Below are 22223 nucleotides of genomic sequence, written 5' to 3'. Positions count from 1 at the left end.
CTAAAGATAATTTATAGCTCTACGGAAATCGATCGGTACAGCCAAGTTCTATGCTGTGTCACGTGTATGGAATGTAGCGTCCAACTTTAGTTCGTGGAATTATTTAGGTCTTCGGAGAAATATTCTCGACGAATCCCAAAACCATGTAAAACTGCAGGTTCGCTTCATCAAACCACACAAAACTTCCGAACGACTTGCGTCTTTATAATCACCGAATATTTCTTTTGAAGTGATTAAGGGTTATGAATTCTACACACCTGAGACTCCTTTTGTGCTTTTATATGTATTTATTTTCTTCAATACCATAAAACATAGATTACTGCCATAATGGCGGCTTCCAACAGTTTCCTCTCCATCCGACATAGAACATCAACACGCAAAATGACGAGAGGACAATGCACGAAAGCGTAAAAGTTCATTGAAATCGCTGTGTGCAAATGCAAATACTCAACATATACGCGTGGAAGTCGAGGAAGAATGGAATAAACAACAAAACAACCGTGAGAAACGAAAAGAATAAAAACTGGTTGAAGTAAAAAGTAAACTACGCGAACTGTTAATGAGCAGAACAAACAAAAATGTAAGAGAAAAAACCATATTGTTACACTGACCACTGAAGATGCTTTCAAATAAAGCAAAACGCATGTGATCTTAACGAAACTTTTATTACAGTTGCTAAAGACGGCAATTAACCTATACAAATTGTGCCATGAGTTTGATGCACTAAATGTAACAACCGCTCCACCGTCTCAGGGTGTGAACCGAGGGAGTCCTTCCACTGTTTACCATTTGGTGTGATTCAGAGTCTTGGCTCCTAATACGCTGGAAAAGTCGGCCGAATAACTTATCAAATGGTACTCATCCATGTAGATTTTTTCAGCGCAGAGGGAAAGAACTAATGGGTTGTTTCCCTTAAAAAAGCACCAGCCGTATCATGCGTGGAGTTTCCATTGCTGTCCATTGGTGGAAAAGAGAAAAAAAATCAGTTAACGTAAAAGTGAAGTCTTTTGCATTTGTCGGTAAGACACCCCCATACATATCCAGAGTTGCGTTTTGTTTACTGTGCAATGGTATATAATAACGCGAATGAAACTATGCTACATCACAGTTCGAACCACACAAGTGACTGCAGATTAGGAAATGCTCCGACTGAAGTGTACTCAGATAGACGTCAGATCACTTTGTTGATACTGTAGGACGAGTGCCAGTGCAGTGACTGTACTTGTATCTGCAAGCAAAAGTCTTTCAGTCCTCCCTGTGAACATGCATTCAGATTTCAGAAAGTATGCATCCATTTGTTGGACTTGTTCTTGTTTCGATAAGTCTTATCACCCCTGAAAATATTCGATACTCTCCTGACAAACTGTATGAAACAGAGTAGGATATGGATTCATTGTCTGTAGTAAACGCGTGAAGGAAATTTATTGTTGTAACTATACGTACATTTTATAAGAACGAGCCTGTGTGTTGAGCTGGGATTGAATCAAGGAAGAATTATTTGGGTTTAACGCCCGGTAGACGGCGAGATCATCAGTGGCGGAGGACAAGCTTGGACAGGATGAAGATAGCGAGGACGTCGCGATCACTCAACACCTGTCGCTGTACGCGGCGCTTATACACCCTACCAGGCCTGGTAACAACACTAAACACGAACAACACTACCGCACTCTGGTGGCCTTTTTAATTTTCACTGAGAATTACAACTCCAAATCACTTACATATCCGCCCTTGGTGTGCACGTGTACGATATGACACTGACACCCGAACATGTCTTCAGGATGCCTCTCTTTTTTTTCAAACAGTGTAACTTACAATGTGACAGCAAGTGTGTTCTGATGATGACGGATATAGGTAAGACATAAATGCACACTAGCAACAGTAAGAAAAGCATTTATCGCAAAGTGGGATTTATTAATGCAGAGTATAATTTAAGTGTTTAGGATGTCTTTTCAGACGGTATTTGTCTCTCGTAGCCTTATACGTAAGTGAAACGTGACCGATAAACAGTTCAAACAAGAAGAGAATTGAAGCTTTTGAAATGTGGTGCTATAGAAGAATGCTGAAGATTTGATGGGTAGATTGTATTGCAGATGAGGAGATACTGAATCGAATACGGGTAAAAAATTATGGCTCAAGTTGACTAAAAGAAGGGACCTGTTGCCAGGAAACGTCGTGAAGTGTCATTTTGGTAATGGAGAGAAACGTGGGAATAAATTTTGTAGAGGGAGACAAAGGCTTCGGTATAACATGCACAGCCGACCAGTGTGGCCGAGCGGTTCTAGGCACTTCAGTCTGGAACCGCGCGACCGCTGCGGTCGCAGGTTCGAATCCTGCCTCGGGCATGGATGTGTGTGATGTCCTTAGTTACTTAGGTTTAAGTAGTTCTAAGTTATAGGGGACTGATGACCTCAGATGTTAAGTCCCATAGTGCTCAGAGCCATTTGAACCATATAACATGCACAGTCAGAAGGATGTAGGTGGCGGTAGTTATGCAGAGTTGAATGTGCTTGCACGTGTATCAACGGCGATTTCTCATTTCTTATTGTGTTACCATTAAGATTTTTATAACATACTGTCCTCTGTGTATCCTGTGTGGATGCAAAATTTGTTTTATGTCGCAATCTGTTCTTTGTTAAGCCAGTGTAACCTCGTACCAGGATACGACTTGAATTAATGTATACTCTGAATTGTTAAAAGAAACTTTAGTATAAAATTCCCAATGGTGAGATGGCTATATGGCCACGTCCGAAAGATAAACAATTAATAAAAGAAAAAAATGCTTGCACAGCATAGGCTGGCATAGACTGGCATCAAACCAGTCTTCTGACTCAAGGCCGCAGTAACAAGAAGACAACAACACGCTTACTAAGCGAGTACAAGTATTATTTATTTATGCGTCTACAATAAGCTGTACGGGAAGGCCTTCTTTGTTTGAGAATTTCTTTGTACTACTGTACTACGTAATGCCACACCATAATCATAACAACCCTACATAAACAACTATGAGTAAATAAACGTTTCTCCTGAAAAAGTATACACATTTCTGGCCACTGGTGATGCCTCTTATTAAATCAAAACTAAACGCGTACGATAAAACATGAAATTGTATGTATTCAGCTATACACAGACGCTAACCACAAAACCGTCAATATATATTTACATATGCCTGTGAAGTCATGAATGGCAACATTCATTATCGAGAAACCGTTGTGAACGAGGAACGCCGGGTTCTTGGGTCACGCGAAGCGGTACTCACTTCCGAAGTCTGTTTCATGTGATGCAACAGGTGGATTCGGCCACCGCTGTCGTCATCAGGGAGGGCACCGGGGTCAACGAGAACCAGGGGTCTTCAGTGTCTGCACGTAAATTCTGCCCCTTATCCGCTGTAATATACAGTCTTGAGAATTTAAAGAACGGGTGTGGAAATGCGTTTCAGTATCGGAAAATAAGCACAATTATCGGTGGCTTATGTTGGTACAGTATACGACCAGCCGCTTTTTGAATTTGATACGTATTTATTGTGACGTTAATTAGTTTTCGAGCCTCTGCAGCCTCACCATCAGATGGAGGTGTTACACGAACGTTATATCTTGGACCAAGTGCGGCTAGGCGCTAGAGTCGTGGCGCTGGCGAATGTAACGGAAATGTTTGCGAAAAGAAAAGATTGTTTTTCATAGGATACTGACATTGCCGCTGTGATCTTGCACACGAGATGCATTAAATTACAGAATAAAATGGACGCAAGTGAGCATTACAAGCTACTGGTGTATTCAACTTTGAAAGTAGACAAGTAATATGAATAGAAAAGTTATAAATAATCAAACAAATTGAGATTTTTTTAAAGTCATCAGTCTTCTGACTGGCTACCACCAATTCCTCTGCTGTGCTAATCATCTCATATCAGAATAGCACTTGCAACCTATGTCCTCAATTATTTGCTGGATGTATTCCAATCTTCGTTTTCCTCTATAGTTTTTGCCCACTACAGATCCCTCTAGTACAGTGGAAGCTATTCCCTGATGTCTTAACAGATGACCTACCATCCTGTCCCTTCTTCTTGTCAATGTTTTCCATATATTTCTTTCCTCGCCGATTCTGCGGAGAACCTCATTCCTTACCTCATCAGTCCACCTGGTTTTCAACATTCATCTGCAGCACCACATCTCAGAGGCTTCGATTCTCTTCTGTTCCGGTTTCTCCACAGTCCTTGTTTCACTACCACATAATTCTTTGCTCCAAACGTACATTTTCAGAAATTTCTTCCTCAAATTAAGGCCGATATTTGATACTAGCTGACTTCTCTTGGAAAGGAATGCTCCTTTTGCCAGTGCTAGTCTGCTTTCTATGTCCTCCTTGCTCCGTCGATCAGCGATTATTTTGCCACCTATGTAGCAGAATTACTTAACTCTTTCTATTTGTGATACTAAATTCTGACGTTAGGTTTCTTGCTGTTCTCATTTCTGCTACTTCTCATTACTTTCGTCTTTCTTCGATTTACTCTCAATCCATATTCTGTACTCATTAGACTTGATTCCATTCAACACATCCTGTAGGTCTTCGTTTCCACTGAGGACAGTAATGTCATCAGCGAATCTTACGATTAACACCCTTTCACTCTGAGTTTTAAGCCAATTCCTGAAACTTTCTTTGCTTCTTCGGTGTATGGACTGAACAACAGGGGCGAAAGATTACATCCCTGTCTTACATCCTTTTCAAACCGAGCACGTCGGTCTTGGTCTTCCGCTCTTATTGTTCCCTCTTCGTTCTTGTACAGACTATATTTTACCCGTCCTTCCTTGTAGATTACCCCAATTTTTCTAAGAATTTCGAACATATTGCACTATTTTACATTGTCGAACTTTTTTTCCAGGTCGACAAAGCCTTTGAACCCGTCTTAATTTTTCCTTCAGTTTTGCTTACATTATCAACCGCAACGGCAGAACTGCCTCTCTGGCGCCTTTACATTCTCTAAAGCCAAACTGATCGTCATCTAACAGATTCTCAATTTTCTTTTCCATCTTCTGTATATTATTCTTGTCAGCGACTTGGATGCAGCTGATAGTGCGATAATTCTTGCACTTGTTGTCTCTTGCAATCTTCGGAATTGTGTGGATGATGTTTTTCGGAGAGTCTTATGGTATACCGCCAGTCTCATACATTCTACACGCCACTGTGAATAGGGGTTTTGTTGCTATACCCCAATGATTTTAGAAATTCTAATGAAATGATATCTATCACTTCGGCCTTATTTGGTCCTACGTCGTTCAAAGCTCTTTCAAATCTAATTCTAATAGTGGATCTCCATCTCTTTCCTGTTGACTCCTGTTTCTTCTTCTGCCACGTCTCCAGACAAGTCTTCCGCCTCGTAAGGCCTTCAATGTACTCTTTCCACCCATCCGCTCTCTGCTCTGCATTTAACAACGGAATTCCCACTGCTCTCGTAATGTTACCACCTTTGCTTTTAATTTCATAGAAGTTTCATTTCACTTTGCTATCTGCTGAAACTGTCCTTCCAACAATCATATATTTTTAGATTTCTTCACGTTTATCATTGCTTCCCCGCAATTGTTATTTATTTCGTTCCTACGTGACTTGTACTTATGTATTCCTGAATTTTCCTTAATCTTTTTGTAATTCCTTCTTTCGTCGATCAGCTGAAGTATTTCTTCTGTTACCCATGGTTTCTTTGCTGTTAACCTTTCTTGTACCTATCTCTTCCTTTCCAGCTTCTGTGACTGCCTTTTTTAGAGATTCCCAATCCTCTTCAACAGAAACGCCTACTGAGCTATTCATTATCGCAGTATCTATAACCTGAGAGAACTTTAAGCGTGTCTCTTCATTCTTTAGTACTTTCCTATCCCACTTCCTTGCGCACTAATTCTCCCTGACTAGTATCTTAAACTTGTGCCTACTCTTAATCATTGCTAAAGTGTGATCTGAATGTACATCTGCTCCTGAGTACGCTGTACAATCCAGTATCTGATTTCGGAATCTCTGCCTTCCTATGATATTCTCTGATATTTTCCAATATCTCCGGACCTTTTCGAAGTACACCTCCTCCTCTTGTGATTCATGAACAGAGTTTTCGCTGTTATTAACTTAAATTTATTGCGGAACTCAATCAATCTTCCTCTTTTCTCATTCCTACTATCAAGCCCATATTCTCCGTAATCCTCTCTTCTACTTGTTCCCCTACAGTCGCATTCCAGTCAACCATGACTATTAGATTTGCATCTCTCTTTACATAGTGAGTTACTCGTTCAATGCCGGAGTGGCCGGGCGGTTCTGGGCGCTACAGTTTGGAACCGCGCGACCGCTACGGCCGCAGGTTCGAATCCTGCCTCGGGTATGGATGTGTGTGATGTCCTTAGGTTAGTTAGGTTTAAGTAGTTCTAAGTTCTAGGGGACTGATGACCTGAGAAGTTAAGTCCCATAGTGCTCAGAGTCATTTGAACCATTTTTGAACTCGTTCAATATCCTCGTCTAATATCTGTGCTTCTTCACCTTCAGCTTGCGACGAGGGCATTTATACCTGAACTGTTGTCGGTGTTGGTTTGCTGTCGATTTTCATGAGAAAACCCCTTCACTGAACTGTTCACAGTAACTCACTTTCTGCCCTACTTTTATTCACAACGAATCCTACTTCCGTTATACAATTTTCTACTGCTGTTGATATTGCCGGACCAGAAATCCTTACCTTCTTTCTATTTCACTTCACAGCCCCCCGCTACATCCAGATTGAGCAATGGCATTTTCCTTTTCACGTTTTATAGCTTCTTTACCACGTTCAGACGTCTGACATTCCACGTCCCGACTCGCAGAACGTTATCTTTTCGTTAGTTATTCAATCTTTTTCTTATGGTCACATACTCCTAGGCAGTCCTCCCCGAAGATCTGAATGGGGTACTAGTCCGGAATCTTTTGCCATTGGAGAGATCATCATAACATTTTTTCAATTACAGGGCACATGTACTGTGCGTACGCCCTACTTTAATTTGCCTTCTGCATCCTCATGTCACCGGTCACTGCTGATTCTTTCGCCTTTTAGGGGCAGTTTCCCACCCCATGGGCAAGAGAGTGCCCTGAATCTCTGTCCCCTTTGACAAGACCGTTGGCAGAAACAGGGTAACTTCTTATCTGGAAGTCATCGGCAGATACTGCTGTTGATTTTTATTTAAAATTTAAGCAGTGGCGAAGTTAGAACCCGCGACCCAGGAAGATTTGATTAATAGTCCAAGACGCTAACCCTGGACCACCGGTCTATTACAGTAGCTAAGTAGTTAATCTTCAGTCCGAAACCGCGCGACAGCTACGGTCGCAGGTTCGAATCCTGCCTCGGGCATGGATGTGTGTGATGTCCTTAGGTTAGTTAGGTTTAAGTAGTTCTAAGTTGTAGAGGACTGATGACCTCAGGTGTTAAGTCCCATAGTGCTCAGAGCCATGTGAAGTAGTTAAACATTAAATGAATGACTGGAATGGATGACAATGCATCTAACGTCAATTGACCAACTAATTAAGATATGGAGTATATTTGTAGCATGAATCGGCCACATGTATTAACCTGTAGAAGTGTGTGTAATAATAATTCACTCTATTATGTTGATGATATGTACACTAGTTTTCGTAACGTAATACCTTTCACACTTTATATACACTATTAACAAAACAGATGATGGTAACTTTGCTTACAAAAACCAGCCATCGAAAATAAAGTTTTTACAAATGCCATCTTGGCTGTGACGATGTCTTTCTTAAAGTTGAATATTTACAGATAGCCCCTTAATAATCAGCGTGAGCAAGTTAACCATTATTTTGAGCTCTAGGTCTAAGTATGTTTATTTCATTACGTGCATCTGCTTCACTGATAGGGATGCGAAGCATACGGTTCATAGTTGACCTGAAGAAAGCGATTTTTTATTGGTTCAGCTGACATGAGGTACTGTTAATGGCAACATCAGTGGTAATCGATTTTCTATATATCGGGAAGGTATGCTTACTATCTTGACTTGGAAGGTTGTAATTTGCTACCCACAATGGACGTAATGTATTAACCACAACTACGTTTATAATTTTTTGTCCAGCATCTTATAAAGTTAGAGACGGCATGCGTGGTTCCTACAACCACTACTGTTCTTCGCATCTCACTGACAACTCGATGAATATCGCAGTTACTCCAGTACTACGTGATGTCTCCTTTACATCCACAAACTGGTCATCTGCCGAAGGATTCGGCAGAGGCTGGGCACCGTTACAAAATAAGTGTTTCCTAGCCAGGAAAAAAAGGTTGCCCGATGACGTCTTGTCTCACACCTTGTCTCCATAACTAATATGACGCATGTCCTACTGTCATACCACATGGTCAATGTGCCTCTATTTAAGCCAGTTGATGAAGCCACGACATTATAGAAGCACAACCTCCTAGTAATTTTGGAAATATTTCTAATGATTGTCTTTCGTCATGTCACGAAAATGACACTCCCTGAGGTGCAGTTCATGGAGTTATTTTTAGTCATCTCGAGCTTTCCAGAGTATTTCGTAACTCACTCTTCATTCTCAGCGTACCTTCAGAGCAATGAACATAACTACTGTCTTCTACTCTCTAAACTACTCTGGAAATGTAATTCATCCACGGAAGTTCTGGCTAGGAAAACACTTTTAAGACTTGATGGAACAGGGAGTGGATGGGCTGCCGATTCATAGTGCCCAAAGGCACAACATTTCAGCGATCAGACTTCGCTGACGAATCGACCTACTGGGGGTGCATATCCGACTTGTATCCCGTCCCCCAACGAGAATTTCTCTACGCTGTCCTCGCCCAAGTGCTCACGTCAACGCGGCCATCGAGGCGAACTGTGCCGGCATCTGTGGCCAGCGATGCCTGGCGGGTCGTCCTGGTTGTTACAGCGCTGATCTAGTTACTACACTACTGGCCCTTAAAATTGCTACACCACGAGGATGACGTTCTCCAGACGCGAAATTTAACCGACAGAAAGAAGATACTGTGTTATGCAAATGATTAGCTTTTCAGAGCATTCACGCAAGGTTGGCGCCGGTGGCGACACCTACAAAGAGCTGACATGAGGAAAGTTTTCTCATACACAAACAGTTGACCGGCGTTGCCTGGTGAAACGTTGTTCTGTTGCCTCATACAAGGAGGAGAAATGCATACCATCACGTTTCCGACTTTGATAAAGGTCGGATTGTAGCCTATCACGATTGCGGTTTATCGTATGGCGACATTGCTGGTCGCGTTGGTCGAGATCCAGTGACTGTTAGCAGAATGTGGAATCGGTGAGTTCAGGAGGGTAATACGAAACGCCGTGCCGGGTCCCAACTGCCTCGTATCACTTGCAGTCGAGATGACAGGCATCTTATCCCCATGGCTGTAACGGATCGTGCAGCCACGTCTCGATCCCTGAGTCAACAGATGGGAACGTTTGCAAGACAACAACCATCTGCACGAACAGTTCGACGACGTATGCAGCAGCATGGACTATCAGCTCGGAGACCATGGCTGCGGTTACCCGTGACGCTGCATCACGGACAGGAGCGCCTGCGATGGTGTACTCAACGACGAACCTGGGTGCACGAATGGCAAAACATAATTTTTTTCGGATGAATCCAAGTTCTGTTTACAGAATCATGATGGTCGCATCCGTGTTTGGAGACATCGCGGTGAACGGACATTGGAAGCGTGTATTATTCATCGTCATACTGGCGTATTACCCGGCGTGATGGTACGGGGTGCCATTGGTTACACGTGTCGGACACGTCTTCTTGGCATTGACGGCCCTTTGAACAGTGGAAGTTATATTTCAGATGTGTTACGACTCGTGGCTCTACCCTTCATTCGATCCCTGCGAAATCCTACATTTCAGCAGGATAATGCACGACCGCATGTTGCAGGTCCTGTACGGGCCTTTCTGGATACAGAAAATGTTCGACTGCTGCCTTGTCCAGCACATTCTCCAGATCTCTCACCAACTGAAAACGTCTGGTCAATGGTGGCCACGCAACTGGCTCGTCACAATACGCCAGTCACTACTCTTGATGAACTGTGGTATCGTGTTGAAGCTGCATGGGCAGCTGTACCTGTACACGCCATCCAAACTGTCTGACAGGCGTATCAAGGCCGTTATTGCGGCCAGAGGTGGTTGTTGTGGGTACTGATTTCTCAGGATCTATGCACCATAACTGCGTGAAAATGTAATCACATGTCAGATCTAGTATAATATATTTGTCCAATAAATACCCGTTTATCATCTGCATTTCTTGTTGGTGTAGCAATTTTAATGGCCAGTAGTGTACGTCCGCCCTTGTTGCCAGAACATTGTGTTTTCTGAGTATCTTCTAAATCAATCCAGTGCTGGTTCACAAGAGTTGCTGAGATTTTCCACGGTGCGTATTTCGATAGCCTCTGAACGACGGGCCGCCGGCCACAGATACCGACGTCTTTCGCAGCCGCGACGACATGCGCTATGGCTCGCTGAGCGCGTAGGGAACGGCTCACGGGGAAGGGGATAGAAGTCGACCGTGCGTCCCAAGAGGTCAATTCTTCAGAGCAGCTGACGATGGCGACACGTCGGTTCGCCGAAATATTGTGCCGTTGGACTCTATGAAGCGGGAGCACACCAGTCGGCTGATCGATCAACAAATACGTCGGGGAAAACTGAAGAATCACACTTGTAAGACTTAGTCTCGAGTATTGTGGGATTAAAAGAAGAGGCGGATAATATGCAATACAGAGCACCAAGTTGCGTCACGAGATTTTTTATATAGTGCGCGAGCGTTTCAGAGGTGCCAAACGGACTTTGGTGGCATACGCTACAAGAGAAGTGTTTTGTGTCTCGGAGAGGTTTGCCGTTGAAATTCCGAGAGTGTACGCACAAACAAGAACCTGGCTGTATATCAGTTTCTCCCATATGTCTCTGGCAAGACGACCACCTAGAGGAAATGAGATAAATTAGAGCTGGCACCAAGGTTTACCAAGTCATTCGTCACACGCATCGTTTCCGAATGGAACAGGGGAGGGGTAAGTAATAGTGGTATCAGAAGAACCCTCCGTCACGTACACAATGTGATCAAAAGTATCCGAACACCCCCAAAAACATACGTTTTTTTCATATTAGGTGCATTGTGCTGCCACCTACTGCCAGGTACTCCGTATCAGCTACCTCACTAGTCATTAAACATCGTGAGAGAGCAGAATGGGGCGCTCCGCGGAAGTCACGGACTTCGGACGTGGTCATGTGATTGGGTGCCACTTGTGACATACGTCTGTACATGAGATTTACACACTCCTAAACATCCCTAGGTCCACTGTTTCCGATGTAATAATGAAGTGGAAACGTGAAGGGACACGTACAGCACAAAATCGTACAGGCCGACCTCGTCTGTTGACTGATAGAAACTGCCGACAGTTGAAGAGGGTCGTAATGTGTAATAGGCAGACAACTATCCAGGCCATCACACAGGAATTCCAAACTGCATCAGGATCCACTGCAAGTACTATGGCAGTTAGCAGGGAAGTGAGAAAACTTGGGTTTCATGGTCGAGCGGCTGATCATAAGCCACACATCACACCGGGAAATGCCAAACAACGCCTCGCTTGGTGTAAGGAGTGTAAACATTTGAAGATTGAAGAGTGGAAAAACGTTGTGTGGAGTGACGAATCACGGTACACAATGTGGCGATCCGATGGGATGGTGGAGGTATAGCGAATGCCTGGTGAACGTCATCTGCTATCGTGCGTAGCGCCAACAGTAAAATTCGGAGGCGGTGGTGTTATGGTGTGGCAGTGTTTTTTCATGGAGGGGGCTAGCAGCCCTGATTTCTTTGCGTGGCACTATCACAGCACAGACCTACATTGATGTTTTAAGCACCTTATTGCTTCCCACTATCGAAGAGCAATTCGGGGATGGCGATTGCATGTTTCAACACGATCGAACACCTGGCCTATAGCGTAGTGGTTAAACGATAATTACATCCCTGTAATGGACTGGCCTGCACAGAGTCCTGACTTGAATCCTAGAGAACATCTTTGGGATATTTTGGAAAGCCGACTACGTGCCAGGCCTCACCGACCGACATCGCTACCTCTCCTCAGTGCAGCACTCCGTGAAGAATGGGCTGCCATTGCTCAAGAAACCTTCCAGCACCTGATTGAACGTATGCCTGCGAGAGTGGAACCTGTCATATTGAGTTCCAGAATTACCGATGGAGGGCGCCACGATCATGTAAGTCATTTTCAGCCAGGTGTCCGGATACTTTTGATTACATAGTGTATCTTAAAGTTGCTTGTGAAGTGTAGATGTAGATACACAGATTAGAAAAATAGCAGGTTTTCGCCGCTAGGGACAAGTATGAGTCACTTTTTTTTGCCTGCCAAACGAGAATTTCTGCTCAAGGTGACTATGGGTTGTGGTTGTTACTGACTTGCTGGAGAAAAACCATTTTCACAACAATCTTTCACACTTCAGTTTCGATCCACATATATCACCGCTATACAAATATATAATGATCTCACGCTAGACCTGTGGTAGGATTTCCGACATTTTATTCGCCGCGCTTTTCATAGATAAACAAGCCTCCACTCAGCTAAACAACAGAGGGAATCCCTTAAATTACACTCCTGGAAATGGAAAAAAGAACACATTGACACCGATGTGTCAGACCCACCATACTTGCTCCGGCCACTGCGAGAGGGCTGTACAAGCAATGATCACACGCACGGCACAGCGGACACACCAGGAACCGCGGTGTTGGCCGTCGAATGGCGCTAGCTGCGCACCATTTGTGCACCGCCGCCGTCAGTATCAGCCAGTTTGCCGTGGCATACGGAGCTCCATCACAGTCTTTAACACTGGTAGCATGCCGCGACAGCGTGGACGTGAACCGTATGCGCAGTTGACGGACTTTGAGCGAGGGCGTATAGTGGGCATGCGGGAGGCCGGGTGGACGTACCGCCGAATTGCTCAACACGTGGGGCGTGAGGTCTCCACAGTACATCGATGTTGTCGCCGGTGGTCGGCGGAAGGTGCACGTGCCCGTCGACCTGGGACCGGACCCCAGCGACGCACGGATGCACGCCAAGACCGTAGGATCCTACACAGTGCCGTAGGGGACCGCACCGCCACTTCCCAGCAAATTAGGGACACTGTTGCTCCTGGGGTATCGGCGAGGACCATTCGCAACCGTCTCCATGAAGCTGGGCTACGGTCCCGCACACCGTTAGGCCGTCTTCCGCTCACGCCCCAACATCGTGCAGCCCGCCTCCAGTGGTGTCGCGACGGGCGTGAATGGAGGGACGAATGGAGACGTGTCGTCTTCAGCGATGAGAGTCGCTTCTGCCTTGGTGCCAATGATGGTCGTATGCGTGTTTGGCGCCGTGCAGGTGAGCGCCACAATCAGGACTGCATACGACCGAGGCACACAGGGCCAACACCCGGCATCATGGTGTGGGGAGCGATCTCCTACACTGGCCGTACACCACTGGTGATCGTCGAGGGGACACTGAATAGTGCACGGTACATCCAAACCGTCATCGAACCCATCGTTCTACCATTCCTAGACCGGCAAGGGAACTTGCTGTTCCAAAAGGACAATGCACGTCCGCATGTATCCCGTGCCACCCAACGTGCTCTAGAAGGTGTAAGTCAACTACCCTGGCCAGCAAGATCTCCGGATCTGTCCCTCATTGAGCATGTTTGGGACTGGATGAAGCGTCGTCTCACGCGGTCTGCACGTCCAGCACGAACGCTGGTCCAACTGAGGCGCCAGGTGGAAATGGCATGGCAAGCCGTTCCACAGGACTACATCCAGCATCTCTACGATCGTCTCCATGGGAGAATAGCAGCCTGCATTGCTGCGAAAGGTGGATATACACTGTACTAGTGCCGACATTGTGCATGCTCTGTTGCCTGTGTCTATGTGCCTGTGGTTCTGTCAGTGTGATCATGTGATGTATCTGACCCCAGGAATGTGTCAATAAAGTTTCCCCTTCCTGGGACAATGAATTCACGGTGTTCTTATTTCAATTTCCAGGAGTGTATGATAGTGATATTCCACAGTTCCACCATGAAGACACTCTAGTGGACGTGGAACAACATTAATGAGCGTGGGTGTGTGGTATATGACACAGAGTTCTTTTGGTAAGGTCGTTGAGGACACTGTATGCCTTTGCGTTCTGACGAACTGTAGATGATGGGTCAGATGTGAAAATGCTTCGTGTGAATGGTTGTTGTGAGTGCTTGTGTAGTGTAGAGTGCTGCCTGTGTTCTAATGGGTGAGTGTACCGAAACCCAGAGACAAACTTTCGAAGGGTGTCCAGGAATATTTTCGATGTGAGGACCACACGGTCTTCGGTGGCTCCTTACGTAGTAATAATGTAATTACGATTGATTCGATTTGTTACACAAATAGCTTTTGTTTCTGTGAAATACCGCCACAACAGTGAAGAAGTCTGTACACCACAGCTTACAACACGAAACGCAGAGTAATTCACCAACTGTCAGAAGTAAAGGCACTGTAATGTGGCTGTCAATGCTGCGGGAACAGATTAGCGTAGTGCCGTTGTGCTGGCCTTCTATTGCGTTCGGTGAACCCGCACACAACGTGCAATCCAGCCATCTCTTCACCAGTAAATCTATCCACAATGTTGTGTATTAGTGTTAAAGTTCAACTAACGATGCTGGAAAAACAAACCACTGACAGAAGCGAGCAATAATGAACGCAGGCTTGAGGGCTAACAGTGCGTTACTGTTGTCTACAGCCAGTGCCGTGAGGCAATGGAGCAAGTTTGGCCCCAAACAAGAGTCACAGAGAAACTGTTGATATTTGAACTCTTGCCCAGGTATTTTCGTTGCAATAACAATGCAAAAAGAAGAAGGGATAAGAAATAAAACAAAATGCAATTACTCTGTAACGAGCCACCTGAGAACAGTGTGTGTGTGTGTGTGTGTGTGTGTTAGGGCTTACGGGCGCTGAATGTCGAGGTCATCAGCGCCCTGACACACATTAAAAGGAATGAATGTGGAAAAACTTAGTAAAATGGAAGCATACACGAAAAGAAAGCGGGAAAAGATGTAAAATGCTGTATAAGAAAATAAAACGCAAGGAAAACGAGAAAGGAGCGTCAAGGATGCCACTGGAAATTGTCACTGGCTGGCCACTTACGTAAAATATGGGCGAGCCAGTCACCCTGTGAACAAATTAAGACGCTTTCCCTAAAATCTTGGTATAAACATTGGACAAGTCACAGAACTTTAAAACTTTAGCGACATTCGTTTGAGTATTTCCTAAAAGAGATGACAGATCCCCCGGCAAGTCAGCCGCAGCCCGCTGGTCAGAAAATAAAACGCAATCCAATTAAACGTTTCGCACAGTGACCTGGACGCCACAAGTACCACACATTGGAGGGTCCTCTCGCCGGAACAGGAAGCCATGCGTCATAGGACTGTGGCCTATCCGAAGCCGAGTGAGCAGAACCTCGTCTCGTCTAGGTGGCTCGAAGGAAGTACACCACACACGCGGTGTGGGCTTGAATAAACGGAGCTTATTGTCAGTCATTTCCAGCCTCTCATCCTCCCACCGACGCATGGCTCGTGAGCTCAACAGCGAGGTGAGTGCGTGCAGGGGGATGGCACACTGAAATACTTGCGGATCGAGACACGCCTCCTTGGCTGAGAGATCTGCCCTTTCGTTCCCAGCAATGCCGACGTGGCCTGGAACCCAGCAGAAAGCCACCTACTTCCCCAGTCGCTGAAGTTGGAGGAGGGCATCCTGGATGGTCTGGACTATTTTATCTGCTGGATACAAACGTTCCAATGAGTGAAGGGCACTTAGTGAATCGGAACAGACAAGAAATTTAGGACGGGAAGAGCGTCTCATCTGCTTCAGTATCCGAAAGATCGCAGACAACTCTGCATCAAAGACAGTAAACGCTTGAAACAGTCGGACCTTGAGGACACTATCCGGAAAAACAACAGAGCAAGCAACGGGATCCCCCTGTTTCGACCCATCCGTAACACGGGTCCCTCATACCAAAATACACAGAACAACCACCGAAAGTTTGTCGAATGAAAAAAAGGGATACGGTGAGACCTACTGCCGAGAAGTAAAGTGTTCGTTTACAATAACACACAGTGATAACATATACGCTGCTCTTCCCGAAGAGCATCTAGACATCCATTTCTCCAGCTGACGAATGATCATTAAAATTTCACTTGCTCTTTTTTCTTTTGACACAGTGGAGAGGCTGTAACAAAACGGGGGTGGTCAATCTAAAACAAATGGTTTTGTTGGAATTGATTGTAACTATATGTATTGGCCAAATATGTAATCCCACGTGTAACATAGCAAAAAAAAATTACTTTAATGTCCTCCTCAAAATACATTGAATTTTATTCATGTTCTTGCCCTGTGCTCTTACTCAAAGAATCAAAACAGCTGGTCACCACTGAAAAAACAGAAGTAACAAAATTTCATTAATATTATCGGTGGCTTTAAATTTAGTTGCTCATAGACACGTATGAGAAATATTGATCGAAAATGTTTTTCATGAATTCACAAATGAATTAATGTACGAAGGAAAATTGACTTGGTAAACATCAACAAGCTTTATTTGTTCATGAGACCCAGAAGATATTAGAGACAGGCTCGCAGGTAGATGCCATTTTCGTTGACTCCCGGAAGGCGTTCGATACAGTTCCGCACTGTCGCCTGATAAACAAATTAAGAGCCTACGGAATATCAGACCAGCTGTGTGGCAGGATTGAAGAGTTTTTAGCAAACAGAACAGAGCATGTTGTTATCAATGGAGAGACGTCTAAAAATGGCTCTGAGCACTATGGGACTCAACTGCTGTGGTCATCAGTCCCCTAGAACTTAGAACTACTTAAACCTAACTAACCTAAGGACATCACACACATCCATGCCCGAGACAGGATTCGAACCTGCGACCGTAACAGTCGCACGGTTCCGGACTGCGCGCCTAGAACCGCGAGACCACCGCGGCCGGCGGAGAGACGTCTACAGACGTTAAAGTAACCTCTGGCGTGCCACAGGGGAGTGGGGACCATTGCTTTTCACAATATGTATCAATGACCTAGTAGATAGTGTCGGAAGTTCCATGCGGCTTTTCGCGGATGATGCTGTAGTATACAGAGAAGTTGCAGCATTAGAAAATTGCAGCGAAATGCAGGAAGATCTGCAGCGGATAGGCACTTGGTGCAGGGAGTGGCAACTGACCCTTAACATAGACAAATGTAATGTATTGCGAATACATAGAAAGAAGGATCCTTTATTGTATGATTATATGATAGCGGAACAAACACTGGTAGCAGTTACTTTTGTAAAATATCTGGGAGTATGCGTACGAAACTATTTGAAGTGGAATGATGATATAAAATTAATTGTTGGTAAGGCGGGTGCCAGGTTGATATTCATTGGAAGAGTCCTTAGAAAATGTAGTCCATCAACAAAGGAAGTGGCTTACAAAACACTCGTTCGACCTATACTTGAGTATTGCTCATCAGTGTGGGTTGACAGAGGAGATAGAGAAGATCCAAAGAAGAGCGGCGCGTTCCGTCACAGGGATATTTGGTAACCGTGATAGCGTTACGGAGATGTTTAGCAAACTCAAGTGGCAGACTCTGCAAGAGAGGCGCTCTGCATTGCGGTGCAGCTTGCTGTCCAGGTTTCGAGAGGGTGCGTTTCTGGATGAGGTATCGAATATATTGCTTCCCCCTACTTATACCTCCCGAGGAGATCACGAATGTAAAATTAGAGGGATTCGAGCGCGCACGGAGGCTTTCCGGCAGTCGTTCTTCCCGCGAACCATACGCGACTGGAACAGGAAAGGGAGGTAATGAAAGTGGCACGTAAAGTGCCCTCCGCCACACACCGTTGGGTGGCTTGCGGAGTATCAATGTAGATGTAGATGTAGAAATGTTCAACAATAATCAAACACATGTTCGACAGTTGTCAAAGCTGAATACAGTGTTTGCTGCAGCTTTCAGCCAAAAAGAACAGTTCACAGCTTATCAAACGCTAGCATGCGTAACTTGTCATGCCGGAAATGAATTTTACTCACTTAGAAATTGGAAATATTAATGGCTTACAAAATCGCAACCTGGAGTGTTTACAGTCTCCATTGAATGAGAGTGTGTGTGGTGTTACAGAAATTGCCATCGAATTGTAGGAACCAATTCTGAGAAACACAGCCTTGTCAATTGTGCGTCATTGTGTCCTCTCTCCTTGCCGTTCAGATACCAGTGACGATAATTTATTTTCAGCAAGGGATTCGAGTTAGTTACCTCCGAGTAGCGTACCATCTCATTGCCCTGCATCAGTTGCAGAGGCAGCTCATTTACTTACACGTATTTCTAAACTTGGCTGTGCTTCATCTGTTGTATACTTTTATTGCATAGTTTCATAGCTGATCTGCCTGCCTTTATTTGCGACTCACTGCCACTTCCGTTATGTCCGCAGTGCTCAACTTCTTTCCGGTGCCCGTAGACGACGAGTGCCTCTCGGACGACGGACGCCGCTCAGGTGAGTCCACTGTTGCCGCCTCGCTGTCTTCGTAACGCCCATCACTATCGTCCTCATCATCATAATTACCATTGTCATCGTCATCACTAATATCAGAGGAGTATTGCATTGCGACAGAAGCAAGGCTGCTGACGCTGACATCGATGAGACAGCGACTTTCCTCAGGCCGACCGCTGTGGTCGAGCGGTTCTAGGCGCTTTAGTCCGGAACCTCGCTGCTGCTACGGTCGCAGGTTCGAATCCTGCCTCGGGCATGGATGTATGTGATGTCCTTAGGTTAGTTAGGTTTAAGTAGTTCTAAATCTAGGGGACTGATGACCTCAGATGTTAAAAGTCCCATAGTGCTTAGAGCTACTTTCCTCGTGGCAGGGAAGCTGCTCTCAAGGAATCGACACGGGTTCGACCCATGCGAAACGCAACTTGCTTCGTTCATAAACGATATATTTCAAACGACATATATACGTGAAGAAGCAGGTACTGTTTTCCTAGATTTCTGATAGGCGTTTGGCACTATTCCACATCGTCGTCTACTGACCAAGGTATAATGATACATAGTGTCTTCGAAAGCATATGCGATTGGATCGGCGAGTATTTGACTAACAGAATACAGTACGTCCTGCTCGCCAGTGAGTGTTCTACAGAAACGAGAGGAACGTCGGAACGTTGGAAGTGCAAATCCGTCGGCACACGGACCGTGCAACCGAACGTTGAGCGTTGAGCGTACCGAGTTTCTGACGTCACAGCGTGGAATATCACGTTCGGGAGTCTTTCCGAATATTTATTGGCGCCATATTGGTATTCATTTCAAGCCTATACGTATACATGCCGTTTCTGGGCACCAGCAAAGAGAGAATCACTGGAAAACCCGTAGTTAACTGTGTGATTCGTTCCAATAAAATAATGAGAAACATCATATTCGTGGCAAAAGAATTATTGTAACTCGCTTATTATGAGAGGATGCTATTTGAAGGCAGCGACACACTGAAGATCCACCCAAAACGCATTGTTCTTGGTATAATTTATTATAATTAAATTTCAATTAGTAACACATCTACGATTAAGGTGTTCAGCAACTCCTTACAAGCTATGGTTGAGTGACAATGTGTTGTTAGTTTAGCGACGTGAGTAGCGTCACTGCTTCGTATGGCAGTGGTTCGCGACTCGACACTTCCAAATTTTTTTCCTAACATTTGCGTTTTTATTAGGTTCTGATACTTTATTATTAGTTTAATATAAGTATATATAATATTTGATGTCATGTTAATATAAGTTCACCTTTTCTAGAGGGGTGACTTTGTTCGATAGGCTTAAACTATACGACAGCTGGCGCTACTTGTATAAAGATATTTTGCTTCTTTTTCTTTTACGCTTCGAAATTCACTTGTTGCAAAGATTCTGCTACTGTGTAGGAACAGTGATCAAGTAAGGCTCACCTTGGTGTTTTACTAAAATGTGGGAATGATGGAATAATGTTTATCTTATGTGGAGAAGTATTGCAAATTTGTATTGCACTGTTTGTAATGGAGCTTTGGTAAGCCTGTGTCCTTATTGATTGGACATGGTACTTTCCTTTACGTGGACGATGGAGGAAATGTGCGTTTTAATAGAGCTAACGTGGGAATTTTACTCGCGCCCGTTTAGTAAACAGTCTGATTTACGAACTAGAAACATCCCGCAACTGCCGCTGGAGTGCGTTGTGATCGCGTATACCACGTTCGGGCCCACGTACCGTGTGCGCAAGTCGCATCATTTCTGAGCGTTCAGCAGCACGTTGAACTTGGCACGCTCAACGTTGACGTCCGACAGCACCGCCCGTGTGCCGACGTCTTAAGAGGATCTCTAATGTTCTCAGTATACACAGACGGTTAATCATATAGGATCAGCAACACTATCAGACTGCTCACTGATAATGCTGTTGTTTACAGCAAAGTATCGTTGTTGGTCGATGGTAGGGAATTGGGGAAAAACTTGTACATAATTTCCACTTGGTGTAACGAATGTCAGTTCCCTTTAAATGCTGATAAATGTGAGCTAACAGCTGTAGCAAATGGAAATATCGGTATAGTATCTGATTACAAGATTAGTGGTGAGCATCTTCAGCATCACAGCATACAGGTATTGAAGGGTGATGTTAATAAGCGATATGAAATGGTACGATCATGAGAAACTGGTATTAGAGACACAAATGGAAGGCCTAGATTTGTTCAAGCTTTCTGTGAAAATGTAACGCATCTGTAAAGGAAATATCATGCTAGACTTTAGTGCGACCGATTCTAGAGTGTTGGTGCAGTGTTGTAGTCCTTGTCAAGTAGGCGTGACAACAGACACTGAATGAATTGGTTGGGTAAATTCAGAGGTAACAGACTTTGTAGTCAGGACAGCCACAACCTGGATGTATCGCATTGAGAAAATAAGACCGCCTTAGCTGTAAGTCCTTTATTTTCGCAAGATCTTAGCTGCATCATCAGGTGCAATCTGTTCAGAATGATAGACAAAGACTCACATAAGGCAAGAGAACGTAACTAAAGGGAAAGGTCTATACGGGATGAACACACTCAAAAAATTAAGTCATATTCCGATCGAGAAAAGACAATGGGATGGCCCAGCATTTTTTGCTAAGTAGCAGACGTCAGACATAAAATAACATCGAACGCTCCCGTGACACCTAGAAAGGGTGAAAGCTAATAGAAAGAAATTCCTAATAAAATAGCATCAGATAGATAAAATACTAAAAATTCCACTTACCATGAGTAACAGTGCCTGGTAAGCTAAAAGGGTCTCCATGTACCGAAAGCACAGACCGTATATGATCATCTACGGGAAATGTAAAATTTCAGCAGCTCACGGTCCCTCATTTGTGATGAAATGAAGTCCCATGCTTCTTTACAGAGCAGGAGACCCGCACCGCCTTACTAGGCAAGGTCCTAATGGAGGCGGTTTGCCGTTGCCTTCCTCCGACCGTAATGGGGATGAATGATGATGATGAAGACGACACAACAACACCCAGTCATCTCGAGGCAGAAAAAATCCCTGACCCCGCCGGGAATCGAACCCGGGAACCCGTGCTCGGGAAGTGAGAACGCTACCGCGAGATCACGAGGGGCGGACGGTCCCTCATTTACCTACAATGAATTGAAAATTCTAGTTCTTTAATCTTAAATTATAGTTAATTCCCCCCTCAAAAAAACCTGTTTGATGGCTTAGCACGAAAATGGCTTTTATTAGTTCTAATTATAAATTATCGTTGTGTGTCATATTTTAGAACTTTTAGTAGCTGCTGTGTTGAAACCAAGTTGCAACCATCAACGTACTGCTTTTCGAAAGACAACATTTTCACTACTAATATTTTTTTCCAATTTATGTGTATTCTAATACATTTTAAGGAATTACCCAGCCTTCCCATCAGCTCAGCTAAGCATTCTATTTGTATAGTTATCCGCGAATGCACACGCGCGCTCCGCATGACCCCTTTCTTCATTTTTCTGTTTGGCGTTTCCGCAATTGCATCTTAACGCACCACCTGTTAGTACACAATCCAGTGCGTGCTCTTGCTGTGTGTGAGTTCAGTCTCGTGCCATCCGGCTTTGTAATGCGTTGTTTTCTGCCGATTTAGTTGTTTTGGTACCACACGATATTTAACCCCGTTTCGTGCTAAGCCTTAAAAGGATACAA

At 44.5% G+C, this 22223-nt stretch overlaps 1 protein-coding gene across 1 annotated transcript in view; it reads left to right on the top strand.

Annotated features, from left to right (window-relative positions):
* LOC126455828 (uncharacterized) overlaps positions 1-22223 on the top strand; it is a 222137-nt gene that overhangs the window by 78629 nt on the left and 121285 nt on the right. The window contains exon 2 of the mRNA XM_050091589.1: positions 18490-18552. Within this exon, the coding sequence (XP_049947546.1) occupies positions 18490-18552 (63 nt within the window). The remainder of the gene's footprint in view (positions 1-18489; positions 18553-22223) is intronic.

The sequence above is a fragment of the Schistocerca serialis genome, chromosome 2, assembly GCF_023864345.2.
Source record: "Schistocerca serialis cubense isolate TAMUIC-IGC-003099 chromosome 2, iqSchSeri2.2, whole genome shotgun sequence".
NCBI classification, from domain to species: domain Eukaryota; kingdom Metazoa; phylum Arthropoda; class Insecta; order Orthoptera; family Acrididae; genus Schistocerca; species Schistocerca serialis.
The sequence above is the reverse complement of the archived record's forward strand: the minus strand, read 5'-3'. Positions and strand labels throughout refer to the sequence as shown.